The sequence below is a fragment of the Syngnathoides biaculeatus genome, chromosome 14 (assembly GCF_019802595.1).
Source record: "Syngnathoides biaculeatus isolate LvHL_M chromosome 14, ASM1980259v1, whole genome shotgun sequence".
Classification (NCBI taxonomy): domain Eukaryota; kingdom Metazoa; phylum Chordata; class Actinopteri; order Syngnathiformes; family Syngnathidae; genus Syngnathoides; species Syngnathoides biaculeatus.
This window is the reverse complement of record NC_084653.1, coordinates 5,811,836-5,836,004: the sequence shown is the minus strand read 5'-3', so window position 1 is coordinate 5,836,004 and position 24,169 is coordinate 5,811,836. Positions and strand designations below refer to the sequence as shown.

At 41.3% G+C, this 24,169-nt stretch overlaps 1 protein-coding gene across 3 annotated transcripts; it reads left to right on the top strand.

The window, feature by feature from the left end:
* Positions 1–135: 135 nt before the first annotated feature.
* Positions 136–24,048, top strand: si:ch211-67e16.4 (uncharacterized). Of its 3 annotated transcripts, none has more exons than XM_061841158.1 (10): positions 136–288; positions 1,173–1,631; positions 2,895–3,029; positions 3,121–3,329; positions 6,697–6,822; positions 14,103–14,193; positions 17,275–17,474; positions 18,079–18,165; positions 18,269–18,344; positions 22,057–24,048. In XM_061841158.1, exons 2-10 carry the CDS (start codon positions 1,196–1,198, stop codon positions 22,272–22,274), a joined length of 1,578 nt encoding a protein of 525 aa, XP_061697142.1. In that variant the 5' UTR covers positions 136–288; positions 1,173–1,195; the 3' UTR covers positions 22,275–24,048. The 3 variants fall into 3 exon arrangements, with proteins under 3 accessions (XP_061697142.1, XP_061697143.1, XP_061697141.1); XM_061841159.1 differs by having other exon boundaries at positions 3,103–3,329; positions 17,323–17,474; XM_061841157.1 differs by having other exon boundaries at positions 3,103–3,329.
* The last annotated feature ends 121 nt before the right edge of the window (positions 24,049–24,169 follow it).

Below are 24,169 nucleotides of genomic sequence, written 5' to 3'. Positions count from 1 at the left end.
GTATGTCAATAAATTACACAATTGAATATTACACAACTACTTATTGTAAGCGTGGCAAGATGCTGCCGTCTGGATGGAGTCGCTTATTGTTGTAAAGTGCCTTCTTGCTCACTGGATGGCAGTAGTGTACTAATCGCTATTTACACAGAGCACACGAATTACCAAAAGAAGAGCAAGCGGAAGCCACTCCAACAACAGTCCACTGTTCAAGCAAAAAATTATTGTGAATCGCCTCTGATTGTTGTTTCTGAAAGTCATCTCTGTCACGTCCGTTCGCTTAGCATAACAGTAAGTGAACTAAGTCTTAGTATTAAATGTGTATTTTGACTGACGTGCGCTCTACACGGATGGCGCGAGGGCTATTATTGTCTGAGCTACGAATCTCATGTATTAAAAAATAAAACAAACGTACTCATATGAACTCACTTAACCTTGTTACTGCACGTTTTAATCGAACGGCTGCCGTGTTCGCTTGGACCAAACATTACAACGATGGAGTGCGCGTTTGTCCCTCCCGCTTGACGTACACAGTCATAGTACAAGCCACGGTGTCTTTTTAGACCTCTAATTCCTCACAGTCACCAAACAGTTCATGTGAAATCGTCACGTACTGACACCAAACGGTTATTGTAGTGCGGAGCTCTTATTAGGTTGTTGACACAGTGCTGATGTACCAGAAAACAAATACGACGAGAACATCCGGATGTAAAAAAAAAAAAAGTGTATTAATGATTACGTACTCGGTGTATTTTTGTACTTTAAACGGCAAACATTTTATGTCATCTGGTTATTTTTGTTTCGTCTGCTGCAGGTAGAGAAAGGCATAATGTCATCTAGATTTATTTCGAAATAAGGACAAATTGTGGCTGTGTAATAACTTTACCTTTCATGGAGTTCGAAACGTAAATTGTGATGTATGGTGTGTGTATGTATATATATATATATATATATATATATATAATCATTGCCCTGTGTTATTTAAATTGTATTATACTGTGAGTTGCTGATAAAGTAAAAAAAAATATCCCCACAATCAAATACACGAATTAAAAAAATGTATAAAATGTCATTTTCATGCGTTGATAGCATTTTTTGTTTTTAAATTGGATTTCATTGGATTCTGAACAAATGCAGTGGTTGGTGAGTTTACCTTGATGTAATTGTGCCTACAGCTATAATCCAAAGGTCTGGCGACATGGACGTCAGCATCGCTGTCTCGTTGATTCGAGGCCAGATGGGCGCCGTGGTGGAGCGTGCGGTCAATGGAGCCGTGGAGACAGTCCTGGCCGAGATGCTTAAGGTGGTGGGGGGCAAATTCGAGGAACTGAAGGCACAGCTTGCACATATGAAGCATGACATGGCAACGCTGCAACGAGAAAAGGCCTTGAAGGAAAAGGAGAATGACAATATCCGAGCCAAGCTGCGCTACACCGAGCTGAAACTGAAGTACTATAGGCAAGGCGTGGAGGAGGAGCTGCAGCACCGAGCCTCCAGCACCTCTCTGGTGCAATGTCACCAGAGCAAATGCTCCCCGGCACAACCACCTGGTGCTAGTGTCTCCTCAACAGGAGCTTCACCATCATGCTCCTCTCAGACCTCTACAGCAGATAATCCACTGACAAGCAATCAAGGTAAGTTCTTAGAGTGCTTTAATACTAAGTTTGAGCATCAATAAGGCATAAAAAAAAGCTTGTGGCTCCAATTTCCCGACCGACCCTAAAAATTCCCGCCGACTCTAAGATCTTTGCACCACGTAATAAATCTCAGGGGCCTGGTTTTCCACAGCCAGGTGCACGCGTGCACTTGCGGTGTGCTGCCAATGCAGAAACACAGTTACGTAATGCGTTTATCAGCAACTGCGGCGGTGTGGCCATGTGCCATTTCTTAATGCGCGTCGATTACGTTGTGTATTCAAGCCTTGTTTTCCATGCCACTTATTTCCACATCATTGTCTCTTTATGCATGTGTTTTCATGAGCGTCAGCATAACGGCCTCGTCCCATATCATAGCGTTACTTAGCGATATCAAGTCAAGTTACATTTTCAGGTTTTGCCATGTCTGAGTTTTGACATTGTTTCATGTTTTTTGGACCAAGCCTTCATGAATTTTGATCTCGTTATGGACGAGAGCCTGAATTAACGAGGACTGACGAGAAAAGGGTGGCACCATGTGCTGGATACAAGGAAAAATATTTTGTAAAATAAAAAAATAATAAATATTGTGGCATTTAACCAAATTAAATAATTTTGGGGATCCTGACCTGAAACTTGAGAAGTTTCTTTGGATTTGACAGTGAGACAAAAAATGAAATGTTTTTGCACAGTAAGTAAACTTCTGGATTCAACTTTATATATTATAGCCCAACCGTGTCGCTTAGTTATGCACATGTAACCAATGCATTATGTTTTGCAACAATTAGTTTGTGATAGTGTCCTACAACAAACCAGCACATTTATAGTTTGTGGCCTTGTATCTAGGCGCCACACTAAAAAAAACACAGAATAAACTGGTTTGTACCTACTGCACTCGCTCTCTTCTGTCTCTCTCAACTGTAATGTCATATTCACAAAAGGACCTCAAAAGTGTCTCTACATTGCCTGCCTGAAAACAAAACACAGAAGTGTGTGCACTGGTTTGCTTCAATAGTAAATGAGGAAAAAATGTGGACTGTACTGTCATCTTTATCTGAATCTGCTGTCACTGCCCCTAGATATCTCACTGATGATTTTAATTCTCTCTTCTTTTTTTTTAAAGTTTTTTGTCACCCTACTAATCGCCTAGAAAAATAAAATGCATCAAAACATAACCCCTTACTCTGGCATTTTGTGTTCAATAGGCTAAAAAGTAACTTGTGGTTCAATTAGCCCTTTTTCCTTCCAATTTTGTTTTCGCAGAATCACCTCAGCCCAAGAATCAGCATTGCATTAACTCATGCAACCAGTCAGACGTGCAAGTGGTTGGTTGTAAACCGACAGACTGTACGTTGACAGTCTCTGACCCCATGAGCACAGAATCTTTGGAAAATTCTGGTTAGCACATTGTCCAGTATCACCAAACTCCCACATTGGGCAGCATTTTAAACATCTGCTTGTGTCCATGCAGCTCTGTTGTGTCACACAGACCAAGATGTTCCTCTGAGCACTGGGGCAGGAGGTCAGGGGGGCAAGTGGGATGCCACTGTACATCTATACTCGGACGGCACTGACACCATTGTGTCCCCGCCTCCTCCCCCAACCCGCAATGCTGACCAGCAGTCTGTTACCTGCCCTCCATCCCCACGTGGCTCACCACAGGCAGATAGCTCTACCATCGCCATTTCGACAACACAGGTGATATCACGCAACATCTTAGGCTTGATTGACACAGCAGGTCCAATTGCCTTATTCCGATTTAGTGCTTATCAGTCCATTTTATATACATTCCAAGTGACACATGCCAGTGTGGCTATTTTTATGCATCATTTTAATATAATTTGTTTAATAATAATAAAGTTAAAAAGAAAAAATCAAATTCAGCATTTTCTTTTATGCTGCCTTTGTGTGTAGGGGTGCGGCTTCGTAAAGCGCTTCGGGCACTCTGATGGTGTAGCTAAAGCACTATATAAGTTGAGTCCATTTACAATTTGTGTGTAAATTTCACCCATGCTGAAACCACTACGCTTTAACTTCCATTTTCAAAAAGCTGATTTAAAAATTTTGACACTCATACTCCAGCACTCCCGCAACCCTTATGAAGATAAGCATCTCAGAAAATGGATGAGTGACAATGCCTTTTAAAGCAAATAGCTGTAGCTCATTTAAATATACTTCTTTTCGTAATGTTAAGAATAAATTCATACCGGTACAAACAGTTTTGTAAAAATTGTGAGTCACGCAATTTACATTTTGCATTTCAAACAACATAATGAGGGTCTCTCCACTGGCATAAACTCAGTGTAAAAACAGCTTGAGTGACAAAATAGAAGTTTGTAAATTACCCAAAAAAGGACCTTTGAAGACACTAATGCATTTCTGGTAGTTTTCAAATCAAAAGGCCTTATGAATGAATAGGAGAAAAATACCTTCGTATCCAATATTGTAATCTTCAGAAAACGGTCATCAAACTTAATTTTGGATGCCTTACTTCAAAGATGTTTTGGCAATCCATTTTATATAAAAAACATAGCTTTGTGTCTTAAAACTCGGTCACCTGATTCCAATGATGTAGTTTTATGTCTTGTTTTGAGCGCTAGGCGACAGAGATGCCGGGGATCACTCCTAAACGGAGGATGAAGCCTCAGAGCAATTTTTATACCCATAAAAACGGCCACAAGATGCCAATAGAGCATTAAAGAATTTAAAATTTCGGTATAACTTACCCATGTTCTTCTGCTAATTACTAAAAAATGGAAAAGAGTAGACATTTATTCTGTTTGAAAGATAGAAGTCTAATCTTTTTGGTGGGTGCCAGGATTATATAGCCAGAGAACACCTGTCTTGAAAAATCTCAAATTTTCTAAAATGGCTAGTACTCCGAGGGGTTCTGATGGATAACAGGTATTCTGAAGGATTACTACCAATAATTCAAATACTCATGTCAGTGAAATGAATTGATTTGAAGCCTTTCGCAGCTGACCTTGGCAAGAGGTTGGGTACGCCTTGAACATACCATCTCAACACAAAGACTAATGCGCTGATTTGAATTTCCAAATTTAGTGAAAATTCAGAACTGTGAGGCCAACGCCCTGACATCCATATATACATTTTAAAATAGCTATTTTTATTAAAACTACATATAATATTATTCGCTTCAATGTCTATACAAAAAAAAAAGTTCAGAGCGTGTCATTCATGCGCAAAGTTGCAGAAGTCTTGTTCCTTGTTTAAAATCATGCGGAAATCAAAAGAAATCAGCAAGGAAATTAGAGAAAGAATTATAGCGGTACACAAGTCCGGATCATTCTTGGGTGCAATTTCCAGATACTTGAAGGTACCACGTTCATCTGTTCAAATAATCGTGCGCAAGTTTAAAAATCATGGGAATGTCCAGCCATCACACCGCTCAGGAAGGAGACGTGCTCGGTGTCCCAGAAATGAATTTGTTTTGGTCCGTAATGTGTGAATCAAAAAGATTTTCTGAAGGTGCTGGATGAAGCTTGTAAGAGTGTCCACAGGGAAACGAGTCTTTCACCGACATGGACTGAAAGGCCACTCACTGAGAAAAAAGCCATTGCTTCTGCAGAAACATAAAAACCCAGTTTACAGTTTGCAAAAATACACCAAGAAAAGGTGTTAACTTTTGGAGACATTTGCTGTGGTTTGATGAAACCATAATCACCAATGTTACATCTGGATGATAAAGGGGGAAGCTTGTAGACATGAGAACGCCATACCAAATGTGAAACATGGAAGTGGCAGCTTCATGTTGTGGGGTTGTTTTTCTGCAGCAGGAACTGGAGGTCTTCATAAAATAGATGGCATCATGAAGAAAGAACATTACATGGAGATAATAGTTTCTAGTCTTGTAACTTAATGAGAATTCACCGTTATTTACTGGTGCTGTGGCGCAGTGTAGGCAGAGACTGGGACACACATATTTCTGAGTCACAGATATAGAATATGACTAGATCCAGCCACCAGACATCCCCATACCTACGTAGCGGCCATATTGTATGGGGCCAGATTCCCATTAAAGTCAGTGCATTGACATGGCGGGCTTTCAGACACAAGTTGTAGGTGGAGTATTGTCACGTAGAAATGTACACAGAGATAGCACAATGGCTTGATACCAGCATTTTTTTTTCCTTTTGAGACCTCTCAGGAGCCATACTGCAGTCTGGAACATGTTTTTGACAGTAACACTTTTTTCTCAATCTGTTTATCTATGGCCTCTAAGTGATTTAGAAATAGGAAGCAGACTACTGTAATTCCTGGCCAACAGAGCACACCTGGTTATAAGCCTCACCCAGTACAATTGTAAAGGAAATACCATTTGGTACATACATACGCCGCAGCTGTGTAAAAGTCGCAAGTGCCCACATTGAAACACAAGATATTTACAAAGAAAGACAGTACATGGAGTTTAATGCTAGCGCCGCACCGATTCTAATGCTAGCACTGCGCTAATGCTAAGGCTAGAGGCACGCTAACATGGCCGGTTAAAAAAAAACAAACGGTAAAAATCACTGAGACACGGCAGTAAAACGCTAGCGCAGCGTTAACAGGGCTGGACCGGTAAAAGTCACTTCCTCGGGACATATATTCCACCGGTTTCACTTATCTTTTCCGCTCAAGTGCCCCCTTGCGGCTGTTAGAAGCGTGTGAAAAAAGTCGTAGTTTATAGGCTGGAAATTACGGTAATTCCTCGACCCCACTCGACTTGCCAGTAGTCGGTACACCAGCATGTTAAGTTTTGAGAAAATATAGAACTTATATACATGTAAATATAGAACAAACATTTTCAAGCTCTTTTAAAAATATGTATTGACAACAACGTGGTACTGGACTGACATTTTATGTCATGAAAAAAGTACAATACTTTGTATTGTGCAGTAATATGGGTGCTTAAGGCCACAAAACAAGTGCTTCAATATAACTGACTGCAACGGATATATAATTTTATATTGTACAAGCCAATTATATTAAATTTCTATTGTACAAGCCAATGTACAAAGTTGTTTCAGAAGGATCTGAACATTCTCTGCACGTTATGATAAAGGTGAAAATTGAAGAGGAGGATCAGCAGGTGATCTGCATCAAAGGGGAGCCAGAGGAGGAGCAGCAAATGATGTCGTGCCTACTCCTCGATACTCAGATCAACGGTGGCCACCTTGTCCAGTCAGAGGTGACAGGAGTTTTACGAAGCACCCATTATATTTTGGTGCAGATCTGAATGCATGTGCAAAATTACCTATTCATTTGGATTTAATCCACTTCAATTGGGACCAAGTTAGGGTCATGACTTAAAAGAGCTAGTTGATGGAACTGTCGAGGGGAAAAAAGCTAATTGTATTTGGCAGGTAATCCTTCTCTTTGAGAGTTATGAATCTATGGTTTCAGGCCAATTCAATACAAATTTAGATACATGGGTTGCGATTTTATTAAAAAGAAACCTCTATGTCTTAATGTTTCAATACTATTCAATTCAGTAAGGGACTGATAACGATTTTTGATTCAGTGCAGAAAATAACTTGCCTATATCATTGCTCGGAAGATTAGATACAATAAAAATAAAAATCTTACCTGGAATAATTTTAAATTATTCCATTTAAACCCAGAAATGGTTGCAAACCTTCGACTCATCTTTGTTTTTAATTAAAAAAAATTGAAAAACAATCTACTTTTCAGAAAAGCAAACAGGTGGAGGGCTAAATGGTCCCAACTTTAGATATTATTGTTTAGGTAGCCAATTACAATGTGTTATCAAATGGTTGCATCACAATGAGGGGTGCGATTCTTGGCAAGAACTGGAACAAATAAACTGCAACAACGAACTCAAAATTTATTTCCACTATTCTTAAACACCATTAATGTTTTAAAGAGTCCAATAATAGGTTTGGTGGCAAAGTCTTGAATCTACAGGATCTCAGTTGCCTCCCAGAATCTTCTCCCCAATTGATCATAATTATGATTTCCAAATTAATAATACCCCCTTCATTTTAGCAACTGGGAACAACATTGACCACCTACAGCAACTATTTCAAAATAAAATATTTTTAGGTTGTGTAATGAACTGTGGCAAGAATTCCAAATAACAGATGGGGATTTTCTTCAATACAATAAATTAAAAGGAGCAATAAAAATGAATACCGTAATTTCTTGAGTGTAATGCGCCCTGAAGTATAATGAGCACCCCCAAAGTTGACCCAAAAAAAAAAAAAAAAAAAATCAGGAAAACCCTTCTACTAATGTATAATGCGCACCACCAATTTGCCGCAACCCATATGGTCAGAATGTACTACAATCTTTAATAAATATGCATGTACTGATGTAGCGGTGATATAATCTCGGGACAGGCCACAGGACATGCTTGTCCTGGTCCCTGTAATTGTCAGAACAGAATCCCTCAATCAACTAAAATAAATGCTCAATGACGGCACAACATTTTATTAATAGTGTTAACACATATTTCAGTCTTAAAAATATAAACTCTTTAACATTGTTTATTAAACACTGCATGAAATATTTGTGCATAAAACATTTGTGCATAATGTAGTTTATCCACTACATTACACATCGTTGGGCAAGCCTTCAAAAGAAGCAGTATGACTCATCTCCAATCCGAAAAAGATCAAGTTGCTTTATTTGGTTCATCACTGTGGCTCTCATCATTGATGACTTGAAATATTTTTTAAATCCCAAGAGTTTTGGTTCCGCAGCGCAGCCTCTCGCCCACCTGACGCCATAGTTTTCCTTCCCATAGCGGCTATGCCCCACAGATAGGATGTGACCTAGAGATGAAAGAGAAATTCTGGAAGGAACGAGATGAAGTAGTTCTGAGCATCCCAGAGAGAGAGTTGTGATTGGTGCAGATTGTAATGGACATGTTGGTGAAGGAAACAAAACAAGAGAACTTTGAGGGACAGATTGTGGTGGACTTTGCAAAAAGTTTGGAAATGGCTGTAGTGAACACTTAGTTCCAGAAGAGGCAGGAACATAGAGTAACCTACAAGAGCGGAGGTAGAAGCATGCAGGTGGATTGTATTTTGTGCAGACGATGTAATCTGAAAGAGGTGACTGACTGTAAGGTAGTGGTAGGGGAGAGTGTAGCTCGACAGCATAGGATGGTGGTGTGTAGGAAGATTAAGAAGACTAAGGCAGAGAAGAGAACCATGTGGTGGAAGCTGAGAAAGGAAAGAGGTGGTACAGCCTCTCGATGGACAGGAGAAGCTCAAGGAAGACTGGACTACTACAGCCAAGGTGATCAGAGAGACAGGCAGGAGAGTACTTGATCTGTCTTCTGGGAGGAAAGGGTAGAAGGAGACTTCGTGGTGGGAGGCCAAAATACAGGAAGTCGTAGAAGTAAAGAGATTAGCAAAGAAGTGGGACACTGAGAGGACTGAGGAGAGGCGAAAGGAGTACATCGAGATGCGACGTAGGGTAAAGGCAGAGGTGGCAAAGGCTAACGAGGCATATGATGACATGTACACCAGGTTGGACACGAAAGAAGGAAAAAAGGATCTTTACAGGTTGGCCAGATAGAGGGATAGAGAAGGGAATGATGTGCAGCAGGTAAGGGTGATTAAGGTTAGAGATGGAAATGTGTTGGCTGGTGCCAGTAGTGTGCTTAATAGATTGACAGAATACTTTGAGAAGTTGATGAATTAAGAAAATGAGATAGAAGGAAGAGTAGGAGAGACAGGTGTCAAGGACTAGGAAGTGGCACTGATTAGTAAGGGCTAGAAAGGCACTGCAAAGGATTAAAAATGGAAAGGCAGTTGGTCCTGATGACATACCGGTCGAGGTATGGAAGCAATTTGGAGAGATGGCTGTGGAGTTTTTGATCAACTTATTCAACAGAATACTAGCTGGCGAAAAGATACCTGTAGAATGGAAGCAAACTGTACAAGTTCCCATTTTTAAGACCTTCAGATCTGTGGGAATTATAGAGGAATAAATTGATGAGCCACACAATGAAGTTATGTGAAAGAGTAGTTGAGGCTAGACTCAGGACAGAAGTGTCTGCGAGCAACAGTATGGTTTCATGCCTATAAAGAGTGAGGATGCTTGTGGAAAATTACAGAGAAGGTCAGAAGGAGCTACATTGTGTCTTTGTGGATCTAGAGAAAGCCTATGGCAGAGTACCAAGAGAGGAACTGTGGCACTGCATGCGTAAGTCTGGTGTCGCGGAGAAGTATGTACAGGACATGTATTATTGCAGAAGAACAATGTTGAGGTGTGCCGTAGGTGTGACAGAAGTATTTAAAGGGCTCATATCATGAAATGGATGATTTTTAGTATGTTATTAATGAAAAAACGTCAGCCAATATGGGTCCATGCGTTTTTTCACCACAAAACATGATTTTGACGTATACAGCTTTTTGTAACTCCTGCCATGAAAATCCTCTCGAGGGATTTGTTTTTGAGAAGAAGCAGGAAGTGACGTAAAGGACAGTGGCGCCCCCAAGTGGACTCGTTTGTTTCCATTAGTTTTACCTGCAGGAAGGTAGCTCGTTCCTTCGTGTTAGCCAAAATGCCGGCTCATTGGATTGCTGGACATTGCTTGAACACTCGGGAGAATGGATTTAGCCTTTATAAGTTTGCAAGAGACCCGGTTTGTTGTGAAAAATGGATTGCACGGATGCAGAGAGCGAGAGCTTCGTGGGTTTCAAATAACAGGTAGGCAGTAATGCGGCCCGGCTCGACGGTGTTCAACAAGTACTGTGGCGGCGTTGAACATCCCCCGAAAAGCAGCACGGCTCAGCTCCATTATATGCCACCACGGCGCCGAAAATCGGCCACACCTGCTGAGGCGCCGCGTTCGGCGGTCACTGCTTCTTTGTGGATCTAGAGAAAGCCTATGGCAGAGTACCAAGAGAGGAACTGTGGCACTGCATGCGTAAGTCTGGTGTCGCGGAGAAGTATGTACAGGACATGTATTATTGCAGCAGAACAATGTTGAGGTGTGCCGTAGGTGTGACAGAAGTATTTAAAGGGCTCATATCATGAAATGGATGATTTTTAGTATGTTATTAATGAAAAAACGTCAGCCAATATGGGTCCATGTGTTTTTTCACCACAAAACATGATTTTGACGTATACAGCTTTTTGTAACTCCCGCCATGAAAATCCTCTCGAGGGATTTGTTTTTGAGAAGAAGCAGGAAGTGACGTAAAGGACAGTGGCGCCCCCAAGTGGACTCGTTTGTTTCCATTAGTTTTACCTGCAGGAAGGTAGCTCGTTCCTTCGTGTTAGCCAAAATGCCGGCTCATTGGATTGCTGGACATTGCTTGAACACTCGGGAGAATGGATTTAGCCTTTATAAGTTTGCAAGAGACCCGGTTTGTTGTGAAAAATGGATTGCACGGATGCAGAGGGCGAGAGCTTCGTGGGTTTCAAATAACAGGTAGGCAGTAATGCGGCCCGGCTCGACGGTGTTCAACAAGTACTGTGGTGGCGTTGAACATCCCCCTAAAAGCAGCACGGCTCAGCTCCATTATATGCCACCACGGCGCCGAAAATCGGCCACACCTGCTGAGGCGCCGCGTTCGGCGGTCACTGCTTCTTTGTGGATCTAGAGAAAGCCTATGGCAGAGTACCAAGAGAGGAACTGTGGCACTGCATGCGTAAGTCTGGTGTCGCGGAGAAGTATGTACAGGACATGTATTATTGCAGCAGAACAATGTTGAGGTGTGCCGTAGGTGTGACAGAAGTATTTAAAGGGCTCATATCATGAAATGGATGATTTTTAGTATGTTATTAATGAAAAAACGTCAGACAATATGGGTCCATGCGTTTTTTCACCACAAAACATGATTTTGACGTATACAGCTTTTTGTAACTCCCGCCATGAAAATCCTCTCGAGGGATTTGTTTTTGAGAAGAAGCAGGAAGTGACGTAAAGGACAGTGGCGCCCCCAAGTGGACTCGTTTGTTTCCATTAGTTTTACCTGCAGGAAGGTAGCTCGTTCCTTCGTGTTAGCCAAAATGCCGGCTCATTGGATTGCTGGACATTGCTTGAACACTCGGGAGAATGGATTTAGCCTTTATAAGTTTGCAAGAGGCCCGGTTTGTTGTGAAAAATGGATTGCACGGATGCAGAGGGCGAGAGCTTCGTGGGTTTCAAATAACAGGTAGGCAGTAATGCGGCCCGGCTCGACGGTGTTCAACAAGTACTGTGGCGGCGTTGAACATCCCCCTAAAAGCAGCACGGCTCAGCTCCATTATATGCCACCACGGCGCCGAAAATCGGCCACACCTGCTGAGGCGCCGCGTTCGGCGGTCACTGCTTCTGCAAAGGCTGCGCGTCGGGCTTTGTGGACGGAGGCGCCTCTGAAGAACCCAGCCGAGAATGCCTCACTCAGCCGCGTGCGCGCATTAAGCGCCCCGGCTTGACAGTGGTCCTCAGTACTGCGGCGTCTATGAACACCCCCCTAAAGCAGGGTGGCTCGGCTCTGTCATAAGCTACACCGGCCGGCTCATCCGCGATGGCTGATCTCCGCCGCGGAAGTGGATCGGACGGGGATGTGGTTTGGCCGCATATCATCTGAATATGGCTCGAAACAATAGTGTAATATTGCCCCGAGGGCTCGAAATGATAGTGTAATATTGCCCGGTAACTTCACTTGGTTGTGTGCTGTTCTCCTTTTCGAAAAGAGCTTCCATGTCAGAAGGGGCGCGTTTGTTTCCCATAGTTAGGGTGCACCACGTGTTTTCATTGGTAAATGTCCGGGTCACGGACGGAGGATGCAGCCAATATGGCGACCACTTGGATATCGTAGAATGACACTTCTGCAACTTTGTGCGTGGATGACGCGCTCTCCGCTCACATTTTTTTTGTATAGAGAATGAAGTGAATAATGTTATGTATTTTTCATTACAATATCTATTTTAGAATATAGGAAGGGGTGGAGGGGGAAGAGTGAGGCTACAAAGAGAAGCGATAGAAAGGGTGGACAACTTCAGATATTTAGGGTCAACAATCCAGAGCAATAATGAGTGTAGTAAGGAAGTGAAAAAACTGGTCCAAGCAGGTTGGAACAGCTGGCGGAAGGTGTATGGTGTGTTAAAGAGTCTCTGCAAGGATGAACGTCCATGATGTACGGATTAGAGATGGTGGCACTGAAGAAACAACAGGAAGCAGAACTGGAAGTAGTTGAAATGAAGATGTTGAGGTTCTCGCGAGGAGTGAGCAGGTTGGATAGGATTAGAAATGAGCTAATTAGAGGGACAGCCAAAGTTGGATGTTTTGGAGACAAGGTTCAAGAGAGCAGACTTCGATAGTTTGGACATGTCCAGAGGTGAGAAAGTGAGTATATTGGGTGCTGAGGATGGAGCTGCCAGGTAAAAGAGCGAGAGGAAGACCAAAGAGAAGTTTGATGGATGTGGTGAGGGAAGACATGGGGGCAGTTGGGGTTAGAGAGGAAGATGCAGGAGATAGGTTAAGATAGAAAAAGATGACACGCTGTGGCGACCCCTTACGGGACAAGCTGAAAGGAAAAGAAGTGCTACTGTCTAAAGCAGATAACTGGATGAACTAAAATGTCCTTCAACAAAACTGAGATAGTTTTTGGCAATAAAGAAAAAGGATTGTTGTTTGTAAATGCCTCGATGAAACCAAACTTTCTTTTGGCTTTTCCCGTTAGGGGTCGCCAGAGCGTGTCATCTCAGACGGACGCTCATATTTGTTTGGTACAGTTTTTACGCCGGATGCCCTTCCTGCCACGACCCCTCTTCGGCAGTGGAGGCCCTTGTGAGAAACAAACTCACGACCCCCGGTTTACCAAACCAATACGCTAACCGTTGTCCTATTGGGCCAAAAAAAACATGCAGGCACGGGAAAAACATGCAAACTCCAAACAGGCGGGGCGAGGATCGAAACCGGTTCCTCATAACTGTGAGGCCAACATTTTACCAGCTGACCTATTGTGCCGCCTCGTAAATACCTGGATTCACTATCTTTAAAAAGCAAAGATCAAGTCCAAAACCTCTGAATTACCCTGTGTATAAAATGCACTATACAAATACATTTGCTTAGCTTAACAGTAAATGCGTTTGCAACCGTATGACTGCTTGCTAAACCATCCATCAGGATGATTTTAATTCGTTGCTCTTTATTCAAACGCATTCTTTGGATTATCTGAAATGTAAGGAAATCAATTTTAGAACCATATATATGGAATGTATTGTGTCTATGTATTTTTGTATGTGTGTTTGCGTGTGCATATCTAATAAATGTCTGTCCAGTCAGTGCAGAAAATATTCAGACAACCCTAAATTTTGGACTTTGTTATATTGCAGCCATTTTCAATTTTTTTTTGTGTAGCATAGTTTTTTTTGTACTGTTTGAACTGTCACATAGCCATAAGTAGAGGATATTCCGTGCCACTCATATTTAACACAGGTGCTGTTCATTTCTTCTTGTCATCCTTGAGATCGACATTGTTACAATGTGGTTGTTTTCAGGTTACGATGTCTGCGACTGAGTGGTCAGGGCTTCAGGCTAGTCAGAGAAAATGCTCCTCTGGCTCCAGCTCAGCTGGACCAAGCTCCTCCTGTGAGTACTTTCTGAAGCTATCAGGGATCACTGGTAATTTAAAGCCCGCTGTCATGAAATGGATGATTTTTAGTATGTTATTAATGAAAAAAAGGCAGCTGGAATTGACCCATCCGTTTTTTTTTTACCTCAAAACATGATTTTGACATATATGGCTTTTTGTAACTCCTGCCATGAAAATCCTCTCGAGGGATTTGTTTTGGAGAAGAAGCAGGAAGTGACGTTTACACCACCAGCACACTCAGGAAGTTGAATGATATTCATATTTGGATTAATATTTTATAACACACGTAGATAGTTTACAGCAATTTATCAACCATAAATTGGAAAAAAATTGGATTTATTGAGCACGCCTTAACGGTCTCGATTTTGAGACATCTTTGGTGTAGTTATTCTAGTTACCAGAAGTGATGTAATGTTTAAGAAATTGAGTCCTGCACTTTGGATGGAAAGCTACATTTTTGATTACAAGCAGTTTATTAGAATTGGCTGAAAGTAGACTTGTGGTCGAATCCTACAAACACTGTCGAGAATTAAAATTTCATTTGCATCTGAATAATAGAATAAAAATAAAATTCTACACATTCTAATGTCGAGTGCATTAAAGTATTACCCCCATTCTCATATTATATTTTTACATAGTTTCCCCACTTTTTTTACCATATAAATAGACTAATCCAACCCACGTCAACTTAATATACTGTTTTTAAATTGTTTCATTTACGGTGGAGAAAAACTATTCAGTCACCTGGCCCTGTGTGGAAAAAAAAACTAAATTATTCCAGTTGTTTAACAATGGAGTAATTGTGACGATTGACAATTTTTGGTTAGTTTTCATTGATTACACCCAAGACTGATTACCTCATGATCTCTTCTATCAATAAATCTCTTTAAATAGAATCTGTCCTGATCAGTTCAAGCCAACAAAATATCTAAAAAAAAAAGATGCAATAAAATGACACACCCCAAAGAAATTCCATTTCAGTTGAGAAATAAAATAACTGATAAATCTTAAAGATTCTAGCAAATCATATGGAGGGCCATTATTCTCACGTGGACAAAAACCTTGAGGTGCCACCACCATGTCAAGACGACTTACCAGAAGATATACCAAGTACTCACGTGCCAGTCTGTCTGATAACCTTGGCTGGAGTCGTGAAGTCTCCTGGAAGATCCTTCTGTCCACCAAGAGCCTGCCAAACCTTGAACAGCTGCACAGTACTTTTCCTTTCTCAACTTCCACCACATGGTTCTCTGTCTTTGTCTTATTAATCTTTCTCCTTACCACTACCGTCATTTTACACCACATCATCATATGCTGTTTAGCCACACTCTGCCTACCATCAGTTCTAATTCCGCTCATGTGGTCAATGTCAAACGTCAAACCCAATGTTCCTGCCGCTTCTCAAAGAACTTGGTCACCACAACCATTTCCATCCTTTTTGAAAAATCTTCCACCATCTGTCCCTCCAGATTCCTTTCCTGGATGCTGAGCTTATCAATCACTTCTTCATTCCCCATTTCTTGCAACATTCCCATTACAATCTGCACCAGTCGCGACTGTTTCTCTGGGATGCTCCAATGCTCTTTATCTAGCTTGTTTTAGAATTTGTCTTTCATCTCTAGATCAGATCTGACTTGTGGGGTACATCCATTAATGATATTATACACAATACCCTACATTTCAAGCTTTAGCCTCATCACTTGATCTGATATGATTTTCACCTTCAAGACATTCTTAGCTTATCCTTCCTTTAGAGTGTCACTTAATTAATTTGTCTTCCCATTTACACCTTGGTAAGGTTAGGGTTAGTTAATTAAGTAATTAGTTAATTTGAACTCTGCTGCTAAACTTCTTGCCCTTCCACCTGCTCTCATGGAGACACAATATATCAACCTAATCATCCTGTCAATCCACCAAAGAGCTTTTACTGTCATACTCCTCACATTCAGTTCTAGGGTTTGTGCTTTTCTCTTCTCTGTCTAAGAATCTGCTTTCCACCTCTCCTTTATCTCTTATCCAGAGTAGCTAAATTTCGACCGGGGCCGTTTAGTTTAACTCAATCCGGTATGCATGTATTTATCCTTGCCTGGGACCGGCCAAAAGTTTGCACTAGCTTGCGGACCCCATGGGTTGCATTCAGACCAATATCTTAAAGTTCAGTAATGATCTGATGATAAATCAACACACACACAAGAAAGAAAGAAAATAGATGGAAAAAGGTAGTGTTATACTAACTGCTGTGCGCTAACCTCAGTATTAAGTCTGCCGTGTATAATTATTTTTCCTAGTATTGGTAAAAATTATCTTTGAAAAAGATTTTAAGCATATTTTTGTTCAGAAGGCTAATTTGCCAAGCACAGATCTATCGAGTTGGAAATAAATTGATGCAATGTCACTAGGTGAAGTACATGCAATGATGTCCTGTAAGTGTCTCTTTTCACGTTACCATAGCTCTGGTGTCCTGGATTAAGACTCGATTATCAAAGGGAAAATTGTCACTTCAGATGATTTCTGCTTGGTTCAAATTATGCCCGTGTATCCAATACTTTCTGCTAAATGTTTTTGAAGGCAGGTTCAAAAGTTACCTTCATTTGCTCGGCAAAATCCACAGATGTGCGGCAAAGCACCATTGTTGTCAGAGTGAAAAAATGTTTTCAACAGTATTCATTGTCACCAAGCTGTCACAAAATGACACCAAAGTCATGCTTTTATTGTGTTAAGCTAAACACTGAAAAGGTGAGGGTTTTTTTTTGTGAACCATGGCCGATATGTTGCCCCAAATATCTGAATTCAGGTGAATTTGCGATTGTTGACCTGCTAATATGTGCAAGTTTGCTTTACTATGCTTAAGTATAGTACCTCTTGTAGTGACAAGACATAGGCTGACACGGAATGGTTCCAAAATCTGAGGAAAAGGCAAAATTCAAATTCAAAAGTTCATCCTTTGTTGCTCACAGAACTGGGCTCTTCTGAGGTATGCTCAAGTATGGCAGAGTTTTGAACTTCAAAATTCTCAGACTAAAATTCCTCTTGTCTGATTTAAACTCCTTGATGCATCTAACTTGCGTCTCTGCTAGATGCCACACCTCAGACAGGCTTTCCCACCATTGCTCCACTGCCTCCAGGCAGTGCACGGCAGATTGTGCGTGATCCATGGACTAAAGACTTCAGCCTGTACGAAGAGTACAAAATTCGGCGCAATGAGTTACGCCGGCGAAGCCTTAATCGACGGCGAGAGCTGGAAAAAACCCTCCCTCAGCCTCTACTGGCTGATCTGGTCAGTGAGATTTTTTTTTTTTCCTCTAGTCGGTAAAATGTTTCCCAACCTTTGAGTGAAGACACATACAGGAGATATAAAAAGTTTAGACCCCCTGTCCAAATGGTAGATATTTGTAATATGAGAAAATAATTTCACATTTTCCTCTCTATATGACTTATAACCTGCAGAACGATTTATTTTTTTGCACCACAGAAGTAATCATAATCATAACTTGACTCATAACTGTTCAGAATTAACCAATCATATTCAACAAATTTTCAAAGGTAGTCAGCAGCACTTGCAACCTTTTAAAGTGATTGGCCCCTAAATAAGTTCAGCTGTTGTTGTAGGCATTTTTTTTTTTTTTGTAGCAGAAGCCCAATATGTTCAAAATCTCTCAAATGTGTTGGAGAACGTGTTTGGCCCGAACGTTTTGGCCATGAGTCCAAAAGGTATGTTTGGGGTAATTATTGGTGCAATTATGAGCAGTTTGAAATGGGAGTCAGCGGTAGCACAAAACCTTCTAACTTTTCCGTACCTGATAACTTCTCATGGAACATGTTGTCGGAATAATGTGAGATAGTTAGCTATTATTTTGTGAAAAAGGATTTTTCATTGTAAGGTACGGGAGCGGCGAGAAAAGACCAGACTGAGGGTGGCTAGATGGCGGGCAAAGAGAAAATTGCAGGCTTGTCTCAACCAAGTTCAGGTCAGTGATGATGACTAATGACTGCACTCAATCCACAGCTCAGGCACACAGCATCTTAATTGGTGATAATAAACTTGCGTCCTAAGAACATGCTCATTTCCAGACTCAGGGTGGTGCAGTGTCACTTTCCCAGGATGTCTTCCCCATCAGTGGTCCTCACCAACACAAAACTCCTTGTGGTAAGTTGTGCCCCTAGCTCTAATTTTGTAATTGTATGTACAACAGTGTCATCTGTACCTTTGACACAAATAATATGAAATAAAGCTGAAAAGTGAACTTCCTGACTCCCATGCAATCCCTATTTCATGGGTGTTTAACTTTTTTAGTTATTGGTTACATCAAATTTATGGCTGCCCTCAGCAAAGAGACTTGAAAGTAGTTTTCTTTCGGCCTGTCCCATTAGGGGTCACCACAGCGTGTCATGAAACTAAGCCAATAGCTTTGTTCTGAGCGCACATAAAGTGCTCTCCAAAAGTATTGGAACGGCAAGGTCAATTCCTTTCTTTTTATTGGATACTGACTTTTGTGTTTCAGATCAGAGAAAATTTTAGAATTCCACTTTTTATCGCATGATGTTCACATTTAGATGTGTTAAATAACTCAGGGCTTTTGTTTGAAGCCACCCAATTTTCAAGTGAGCAAAATATTGGAACATTTTGCTAAATTAACTTGGTGAAAATTTCACATTTGGTGGGATAACCCTATCTCCCAATCGTTGATCAAGCATGTGATTCATTGCCTTCACCAGATTCATGCATTCTTCATTTGAAATGCTTTTCCCAAGCATTTATGTCAGTTCTTGTTTCTAGGAGTTTCTCCTCTTGAATGAATGCCATTTGTTGTCACTATACAAGATAAAACTTCTCCTTATCAGTGCCAACATAAAAGCAAGTTCATAATTAAAAATAAAATGTGTAAAACGGAATGCATAAAAGATATTGCACAAGATATTGAAATTAGCGTGCTTTCACATTAATAGCATGGTTAGAGCAAAAAAGAATTCAGGGTGATGATGCTGGTCAGAAAACAACTATTCGGCCAAGATTCTTCTGTGCTGCTTTGATTGTCCTCTGAAGGCTTGCTCTGTCTGCCTCCATGCACCTCCCTTACCAGATGGAGACACACTACATCAGCAGGCTCTCGATTGAAAAGAAGTAGAAGGCCAAGAAGAGTGGAGCTGGTTGAGTTTTGTTTCTCCTGAAGTCCAAAGTGATTTTCTTTATTAAATTGTTTGAGTACCAAGTTCAGCTTTTAGACCGTCTCTCCGTTGGCTGCCTCATCTCTCTTTGAGATCAACACGACACTGTTGTGTTTTCAGCAAACTTGACGATGATATTCTTGTAGACTGAGCTACAGTCAAAGGTGCAGAGACGGTACAGGAGGGTGCTCAACATCCACTCCTGTGGTGAAGCAGTGCTTAGTGTGTAGGTGGAGGAAAGGTGGGAGCCCAATCTCACAGTCTGCAGTCTGTTTGCCAAAAACTGTTTGATACAAAAGCATGTGAGAGGTGGGAGGCCTAGGATGTCTAATTTAGTCATCAGAATGTCCGGTATGATTGTGTTGATGGCTGAGCTGTAATCCACAAATAGCATCCTCCAGTAGCTCTGTGGTTGTTCCAAGTAGCTTAACATAGCGTGGAGTTATGGCATTTGCACAATGGCAACCAAGCCAGCAGGCTTCCTGGGATTCAAGCCACACCATAGCACACGCCTCACATTGTGCTCCTGTACAGTAAGTGGAGAGTTATTGGAGCCTGGTGGGGGTAGTGGTTGCTGGAACAGTTGAGTGTCGCTGGGGTGATTCAAAGCGAGCAAAGAAGCTGTTGAGTTCCTCTACCAAAGACTAGGCAGGTGTCACATCACAGCCTCTTAAGCCCCTGTACACCCTGTCTTACCTCCCGAGGTCTGTTGCCTGGAAGATGGGACTGTAGTCCGTCTTGGCATTTTAATTACTTTTTTCCAGTTCAGCTCGAGCCATGCTGTAAAGAGCTCTGTTAGCTAACCTGAAGGCAGTGTGGCAGTTCCTAAGGAGTGAGTGGACCTGGATGGTCATCCAGGGTTTCTGGTTTGAAAAAACTTTGCTTTCCTTCACATGCGCACGCACACACACACACACACACGCACATGCACGCGCACGCACACGCACACACACACACACACACACACACACACACACACACACAATTTCCAAACAGAACTTGATGTAGTCCAGTACAGCCCCTGTGTATCTGTCCAGGTCCTGGTGCTCAAATAGGTCCCAATCTGTGTGTTGAAAGCAGTCCTGAAGTTCACTGAGTGTTGACTCTGGCCAGATTATTACAGTTTTTGTAATGGGCCTGGATCTGCGTGGCTCGGAAGGAATAAGCAGCAAGGAGATGTGCACGGACTCACCAATGTGGGAGAGGGGTGCGCTTCTGTAGCCGTGATTGTCAGCATACAAGTGGTCACCTCTTGTTAGACACTTGCTAGTGGAACTTTGGGAGTACAGTCTTCGTATTGGTCCTATTAAAGTCCCCAGCTATAATGTGAATACCTTCGGGGTGGGCCCGTTGCTCTTTATTAGTGATGTTCAGCAATAGAGTGAGCACAGCTTTAATGTTAGCATCCGGTGGGATGTAAACAGCTGCGATGATGGTTATGGTTAGCTCTCTCATTATATAAAAGGGCTAGCATTTAATGGACATGTACCCAATGTCGGGTGAACAGTGTCTCTCAATAACCATGCTGTTGTTGCACCAGTCATCATGCATGTACACACACAGAACCCCCCACCTCTGTTTTTACCAGAATTTTCAGGCCAATCCCAGCAGTGCAGGGTGCAGCTTAGTACCTGGAATGTTTGGGTAAAGACAGGCCTCTGTTCTGATGGGGATGCAGCAATCATGAAAACAGCAATTATTCGTAAATTGTAATTCCTGCTTGTCCATTTTGTTGGCGATGGCTCTGGTGTTAGTATGGTACAGGCTTAGCAGAGGTGCTCTGTGTAGGTTGTTCTTTAGCCTGAACCGGCGGCCTGATCGACGGCCCCGCTTCTGCTCCATCCTCTGCTTCACTGGCCAAATAGCAATCCACAGTGTGCCCAGCGGTCTTGCTAGCTCCATCTGGAATATTGTTTGCGGTGAATGTTGCTTGAGACTACGGTTTTGTGTTGGTATCATAGATCCAAAAGGTCCTGGCAGTTGTAGCAGTGTAGTGCAGAACAAAAAAAAGAACAGAGAAAATATGAAAAAAAACACTAAGAGGGAGAGCCATAAACCGCTGCGTCTGTGCGCGCCACCATCATAATGTCTTCAGGAGGTAAAATGTGTGCTCTGTTGGGTTAAGGTCCAGTGATTGACTTGGTTAGTTGAAGACCTACTTTTTCCCCTCTGAAGAAGTCCTTTGTTGTGTTGGCAGTATGTTGTGTGCTGCAGAATGAAGCTTATCCCTATTTAGTTTGAATGCATTTTTTGGGTTGGTTCAAACAAAGGGTGCTCCATCTTGTTTAACACAGTTAGATGTAATTACTAAAAAGTAAAAGCTGCAAAGATTGCCTGCTTAATTGGTCTCGTTTGGTTCACTCACTATTACAGTGGTGTGTGTAAAGATTTTAATTATTTTATGAAGCTACCAAATAAGTATTGCTCGATCTAAAACTCGTTTAAATCATAGACATATGAAGCGGGACTCTGATTTCAATCCCAGTGCTCAGAAATGTGAGGTAAATGCTTTAACCAATTGCTCCACTGTGCTGCCATATCTTGTGGTAATTTCTGAAATTATCCTGATAATTATCTGATTGTGTATTCTTACTTAGAAAGTTGGAACATCAAATTACGTTGATCTTTACAGGCAATTGTGTCTTCTAAATTCATCGTGAAACTTCCATAATCTCCAGTGTTATCGTTTTCAGCACCCACTTCCGGTCCTCTCAACAACGTAGTCATCTCTGGGATCACAACTTTTCCCTTCGTCACGCCGCCGTCGTCCTCCCTGTTTCTGAGGGGCCCCAATATGCCCGCGCAGGTCAATCAGCATGTGTTGATGTCATCGCCGCATTCTGCCTCCTACCCGCAGGTCAGCCTAACGCAGCAAAGCACGTCTTTGACAGACGGCAGCGTCGACCAGTGAGGATCCAGGCTGGACTGCCGTTGTTTGACTGGCAGTGGCCACCACTGTTGCATCTTTACATGTAGTTTAGACACTGATTGACTTTCAGATCCTGTTGCAATGAGCACAATCACTTCAAGAAGAGAAAAGTGTATCGTGGGGATGAGCATTGAACTTCATTTTAAAAGTGAAAACTCATAGTCAGTTAATTTTTAATTTTAAAAATTAAATGTAATTTTCAAATTTAAACATTGTGTACAGGAGAAAAATACTACAATTTTAGTACTTTCCCTGTGTGTTTGGCCATAATATTATTTTGCTAATAAGTAGGCTTTATACAATCGAGATTTTTGCAGCCAATCACCGAGTTTTAATAACGATCGCCAATCTGATCACTAAATGAGGCAACGAGTCTATTTAAATGATCTGTTCATTTACTGTATATACTTGCGTAGTTGTTAAAATATATATATTTACAATAAATAATGTATCTCTGGTCATCTATTTATCCCAGTGAGGCAGAGTGACAGACAAAACACATTGATGGTCTTCTATTAGATGGCAGTTAGTACATATGACAATTATTTATCTACTTTTTGTGACATTTTTGTTTGTTGGTGTGTTAAGAGATTTTTCACTTGCAAAGTCTGTGCCTTGGCTCCAAAAACGTTGCAAATCTCCGATCTGGGCAGGTCATCTGTTCAACAGAACAGCGGGATGTTTACACATTGTTTTATTGATGGCTTGCGAGCCGTATCATATTAAAAGTACATGAACATACCTCAAGCAAGCCTTACACAAAGTCCTCTCCTGTACCAAGCAGTGGTGACCACCACCACTACCCCCCACCTCCATTTTTACATTTTAATATAGTCGGCATGATCCACTTGTGTTGTCATCCTCACTTTAACGTGTGTATCTCGTCACATTTGAGTTAAATATATAAAGCGTAGTGATCATAAAAAGCAGGACGCAGTGGTATCTGAATATAAGATTTTATTGTAGTAATCTGGCATAGTCCAATTGTGAAAGAGCAAATTTGTCTCATCTGATCTGCTCATTATGTGATAAAATCTGTATAAAGTCTTCTAAGAAGGGTTTTCAATGATGGTGACTTGAGTCATTGTGACTTTCAAGACTTGAAAAATGATACAAAAGACTTGTTTTTCAGTTGACTGCCTAGCCTGTCATGTGACAATTGCTTATCAGGCTATCTATGAAAAAACTGCAGGTACAATGCCAGACTTACCGGCAAAAACCAAAAGTACTGTATTAGTTCAATGAACATGGCAAGGCTTATTGATACTGTCAGGATTGTAAACAGGGTCTGTCCATAATTTCCTTAAAGCTGCAACATCCTTTTTAATAAAGAGGCCACCCCTAATTGAACATGAATCTTACGTAGTGTTTACTTTTTATACAATACTGGGGAACAATTTGCAAAAAATAAAATGTGCCGATTACAACTAAATTTGGCACGCTGATTCCAAAATTGCTGTCCTTTTTTTTTCTAGCATGTCAAGTTTTTTTTCTCCACAGCTTACTCAAAATGAGCAAATTTCCACTGGTTAGCTGCAGTAAGACTGGCCAGTTGATTATGATTGGACTCCTCTTCAGCTGCGTAGCAACTTATTTGTCCGGTCACAATTGAGACAGTGCGGAGAGAGGTGTGTGCCGCTCCCAATATTAGGTCAGTACTATCAAGAGGTACAAAGAGAAAGATAGCATAGCAGGAATCAACACAAATTGTGCTGGGTTTTTTCTTAACTTTATAACCACAGGGGTAATATAAGTTCTGTTTCATTTTATGCTTTTTTTTTTAAGTTTTCAAAGTTTGTGACTTCCATTCTCATTTTGTTTAAAAAAAAAAAAAAAAAAAGACCTTGACGTGATTGAAAAAAAAATCTTTTCGTTTC

Coding starts and splice junctions, on each gene's coding strand:
- si:ch211-67e16.4 (XM_061841157.1), top strand. CDS start 1,196: ATGGACGTCAGCATCGCTGTCTCGTTGATTCGAGGCCAGATGGGCGCC. Junction 6,823..14,102: donor GCCACCTTGTCCAGTCAGAG/GTGACAGGAGTT, acceptor GGTTGTTTTCAG/GTTACGATGTCTGCGACTGA. Junction 17,475..18,078: donor AGCCTCTACTGGCTGATCTG/GTCAGTGAGATT, acceptor TTTCATTGTAAG/GTACGGGAGCGGCGAGAAAA.